The sequence below is a fragment of the Malurus melanocephalus genome, unplaced genomic scaffold, assembly GCF_030028575.1.
Source record: "Malurus melanocephalus ecotype Western Australia unplaced genomic scaffold, MMel_1.1 scaffold_1053, whole genome shotgun sequence".
Lineage (NCBI taxonomy): Eukaryota > Metazoa > Chordata > Aves > Passeriformes > Maluridae > Malurus > Malurus melanocephalus.
This window is the reverse complement of record NW_026624285.1, coordinates 29,290-33,686: the sequence shown is the minus strand read 5'-3', so window position 1 is coordinate 33,686 and position 4,397 is coordinate 29,290. Positions and strand designations below refer to the sequence as shown.

The 4,397-nt window shown below is 48.4% G+C and overlaps 1 protein-coding gene across 1 annotated transcript in view; it reads left to right on the top strand.

Moving 5' to 3' along the window:
• Positions 1-4,397, top strand: part of IFFO2 (intermediate filament family orphan 2) — a 43,550-nt gene that overhangs the window by 24,741 nt on the left and 14,412 nt on the right. The window contains exons 2-3 of the mRNA XM_057386790.1: positions 3,720-3,780; positions 4,091-4,186. Of these exons, the coding sequence (XP_057242773.1) occupies positions 3,720-3,780; positions 4,091-4,186 (157 nt within the window). The remainder of the gene's footprint in view (positions 1-3,719; positions 3,781-4,090; positions 4,187-4,397) is intronic.

The following is a 4,397-nucleotide window of genomic DNA, read 5'->3' as shown; positions in this document are numbered from 1 at the left end:
CCTGCCGTGGTTATCCCTCTGTGGAGTTACTGCAGGTGCTGCTTCCCTCTCCYTCGGGATAAAGGGAGCGCCTGGAGCTGTTGTTCCCTTCTGTGGAGATGTTTTGTGCTGCACCCCGTGGGTTCTGTCTGTCAGGGAAACTGTGGGGAAAACAAAAACTCTCAAACAACATTTTTAATGTTAGAGAGTCRAGGCATTGCTTTATSTGCTGGGCAGGATGTTGTKCTGGCCAGGATGTGCCACAGCAATCATTTCATCCACWCACAGCCCRGSTGTGCAGAGARAATCATTCCTGACAYATGGATTTTACAAGATTTCCCCCAAACTTTATACAGTCAAAGCCYGGAGAACTTCATTGGTTGTTTAATGTTCATTGGTTCAATGCTGYGCAGTTCTCAGGATTTGGGTTCCTGCTGGGTCTGGATTTCTTCACCTCYGATGTYAATTAGGTCCTCCTTCTTAYTTCTGTTTTCTAAGACCAGGTGGCTCCRACCTCACCAGGGGGGAGGTTTGGGGTTCTGTTTTGAGGTTTGGGGTTCCATTTTGGGGTTTGGATGTTCTGTTAATGGTCACTGGTGGCTGTTGATGGTCCCTGATGGTCACTGATTATCTTTTGTGCCACTCCCGCTCTGTTRATCTGTAAAGCTCCCCAGCCCTCACCTGGTGGAACGATGCCCTTCAAAGAAACTTCAGYGCTCTTCCCTGSGGCAAAGACRAAGAAAATCTTTGATAAAGTTTTATAAAAATTTTTAAACTGGTATATTTTCTGACATGTCTGCCCAGGAGCAGCATCTGCAGCCTGCTGGGACAKAGGCTTGTGGAAGACTCTGCTGGCTTTAGATGGAAACTGAGGAGAAAAATATTGATTAATAGGAATGACTGGGGGAAATAATTGAGTGTGCTGAATAATAAAGGCAGCAGAGCCATAATTAGCATCCTCAGTGACTCCTGGATTTTGGGAATGTGCAGCAGCACGGCTGCCAAGGTCCCTTTAAAGTCGGGTGTGTTGCAGCAGACACAGGATGATCACAGCCCTGAGCAATCTTGTATTGTCTCACTCCCCTGGAAGTTGAAATGGAGGATTAATCCTCTGCTCCATTGTCATCCCCTGCCTTCCTCCCCTCACTGCCAGTGTTCTGCCGAGCTTTAAGTGTGGGGGCAAAGCAAGATTGGCGTTTTGARCTGTTAAATGAGGTTAATCAGCTTGGTGGTGGGTGGGAGAAAAGCGCTCTGGGGTTAAGAATTTGATATTCATGGTTAGCAGGACCCTCCTTGCCAGACATGTGCAAATCCCCTTCAGCCAGGCAGGACCTTTTTGGTTAAAAATCACCTGATGGTTTCATTGTGTGTGGAAGGTGGCAGCTTCTCCCCGTCTCCTGAAGTTTGGAGTTGCTGGGGGGAATTAGGGCTGTAAATCAGTGCTCTGCAAAAGGCACGGGCAAAGGAATGGAACTYGTGGAATTTCTGCAGGATGAGGACGGCTGCTCTGAGCCTGAGTCTGTGTGATCCTGGCTGACCCGCTGGGGAGGAACGCTAATCCATTTTCCTGCCTTTTGGCAGAGTCAGGGAAAAGACGCAGATGACGTTTTCCAAAAATGCATCCCTTCCTCTGCAGGACGCCCAGGGCATGGGGAGGATGCGAGAATTCAGCAGGAGGGCCTGGATGCAGCCAGGATCCCTCATTCCAGGGGCTGAAACCTTGGGAAGCAGTGCCTCAATATCCAGGATTCCTCATTCCAGGGCCTGAAACCTCAGGAAGCAGTGTCTCAGTATCCAGGATCTCTCATTCCAGGGGCTGAAACCTTGGGAAGCAGCGTCTCAATATCCAGGATCTCTCATTCCAGGGGCTGAAATCACGGGAAGCAGTGTCTCAATTTGCAGGATCCCTCATTCCAGAGGCCGAAATCTCGGGAAGCAGCATCTCAATTTGCAGGATTCCTCATTCCAGAGGCTGAAACCTTGGGAAGCAGTGCCTTAATATCCAGGATCTCTCATTCCAGGGGCTGAAACCTCGGGAAGCAGCATCTCAATATCCAGCATCACTCATTCCAGAGGCTGAAACCTCGGGAAGCAGCATCTCAATTTGCAGGATTCCTCATTCCAGAGGCTGAAACCTCGGGAAGCAGTGCCTCAATATCCAGGATCCCTTATTCCAGAGGCTGAAATCTCGGGAAGCAGCGTCTCAATTTCTGCAGCGTCTGCTGCGCTCCCGCCCACCGCTGGCAGCAGGAGCAGGAGGGATGATTGTCCTGTAACAGGAGAAGCTGCTCACAGATCACCACGATAATTGCCTGCTTTAATTAATTTCACCTTCTCGCCTCTGTTATTGGAACGTGAAGGCAAAGTCGTTATTTTCCCGGCAATGTAATTAGTGCAAAACCCACCCGGGGCGTGGAAATCCGAGCAGGAGCGTTTGGTGACAAACACAAATTCCAGCCTCAGTGTTTTCCCCTGCTTGGCAGTGAAGCCACACTGGGAAAAAGATGCACAAGTCATCCTGCACAAATCCATGCAGCTGTGCTGGGTATTCCCATCTCACGGGAGAAGGGAAGCATGGATGGAGCAGGAATGTCACCGTGGCACTGGGAATCCACGCTTTCAGTTGGATTTAACCACTGCATTTTTAGAAAACTGGATGAATCCATGCTTTTTGGTGGATTTAACCACTACATTTTCATAAAACTGGATGAATCCATGCTTCTTAAGTGTGGATTTAACTACTGCATTTTCTGAAAATTCGATGAATCCAAGCTTTCTGGAGGTTTTAACCACTGCATTTTTAGAGAACTGGATGAATCCAAGCTTTTTGGCAGATTTAACCACTGCATTTTCAAAAAAACTCAATGAATCCGTGTATTTTGGCAGATTTAACCACTGCATTTTTGGAAAACAGGGTGAATCCATGCTTTTTGGTAGATTTAACCATTGCTTTTTAAGAAAACTGGATGCATCCAAGCTTTCTGGAAGATTTAACCACTTTATGGTCTTTTATTCCATGGATTTCTGGCCTGCCAGTTCCAGCTGAACTGGAAGTGTTGAAGGAGCAACAGAACTGGTTGTGGTGGTGCTTGGGGGGGCTGTTTGCAGGATTCATTTTGCTCTGTGGTATCCAAAGTTTCTTTTCCAGGAGTGTAATTCCCATTGTCCCAACAGACCAGGCGGGTCTGTGCTGGCACTGGTGCTTGTTCAAAGAGGGACACACACTTGGCTTTCCCTCTGCCCCCAAACTCAACCTAAATCCATGGATATGGATGTGTATCCTCATTTTTCCACAATCTTTCCAGTTACTATTGTCAAATTCTGGGTTTCGGGGCTTAAACCAGGATTTTTTTTGATACTTAATTGTAGAATMTCAGAATGGTTTGGGCTGGGAGGGACCAGAAAATCATCTCACTCCAAGGCCCTGCTGTGGGGCAGTGGGATGTGTCCCTGCCTGTGGAATGAATGGGATGAGCTTTGAGGTTCCCTGCCAGCCCAAAGCTCTGTGATTCCAGGATTCTGTGGTGTGTGAGAGTAGCAGGAATGCTGATCCAAAGGAAAAAGCGTTTTCCAGCTTTCCTTCCCTCACAGACTGACCCAGTGTTCCTGGTTTGAGGGAGACCATCTGCTCTGCATTCCCAGGAACTGCCATCCTCCCCCAGCTCTCAGCACTCTCGTGGTTTGGAGGGGGAAAAAATACTTTTCTCTGTAATGACCACTTTGTACATCTTGTCTTTCAGGTGGGAGGAGGAGCTGACGAGAAGGATGAGCCTGGAATCCATGGTGGAAACGCTGCGAGAGGTGAGGTTCAGCACCTTTCATCGTGCAGATTATAACTTCATTTGTCCTTTAATTAAAAATCTGACTGCTGGCTGTGGAAGACAGTGCTAATGGGAAGCCAGAGCAGGAAATGATGAATTTTGTGACAAAGTTTGTGACAAAGTGGGAGGAAGGGCTGGAAGTCACAATGGAGGATAACAATCAAATTTCACTCAAGAATTAAATTTCWTTCTCACCCCCCTTTTCCCTGGTGCCCTCCCAGCCTGCTGAGGCTGAGTGAGGAGCTTTGCTGGGCTCTCCCCTCTCACCTTTCTGGTGTTTTCCCTCGCAGGAGGCTCAGGAGGCTGAAGCTCTGCAGGAGGAGCTGAATGAGAAGATTGAGAGGCTRAAAGCAGAGCTGGTGGTCTTTAAGGGTCTGATGAGTGATGTAAGTACAGGGGGCCCTCCCTGGGGGTGTGTGTGTGTCCTGCACATGGCCAGGTGATTTATTAATTAATAATATAATTAATGAATGCTGCTGTGTAATTAGTGATGGCTGCTGGGATCTGGTGCACCAGGCAGATCCCCCTCCCTGCTTCCTGCCCGGGCTGGAGATGCATTAACTGCTGCTGAGCCCAGAACCAGGACTGCTCCCTCCC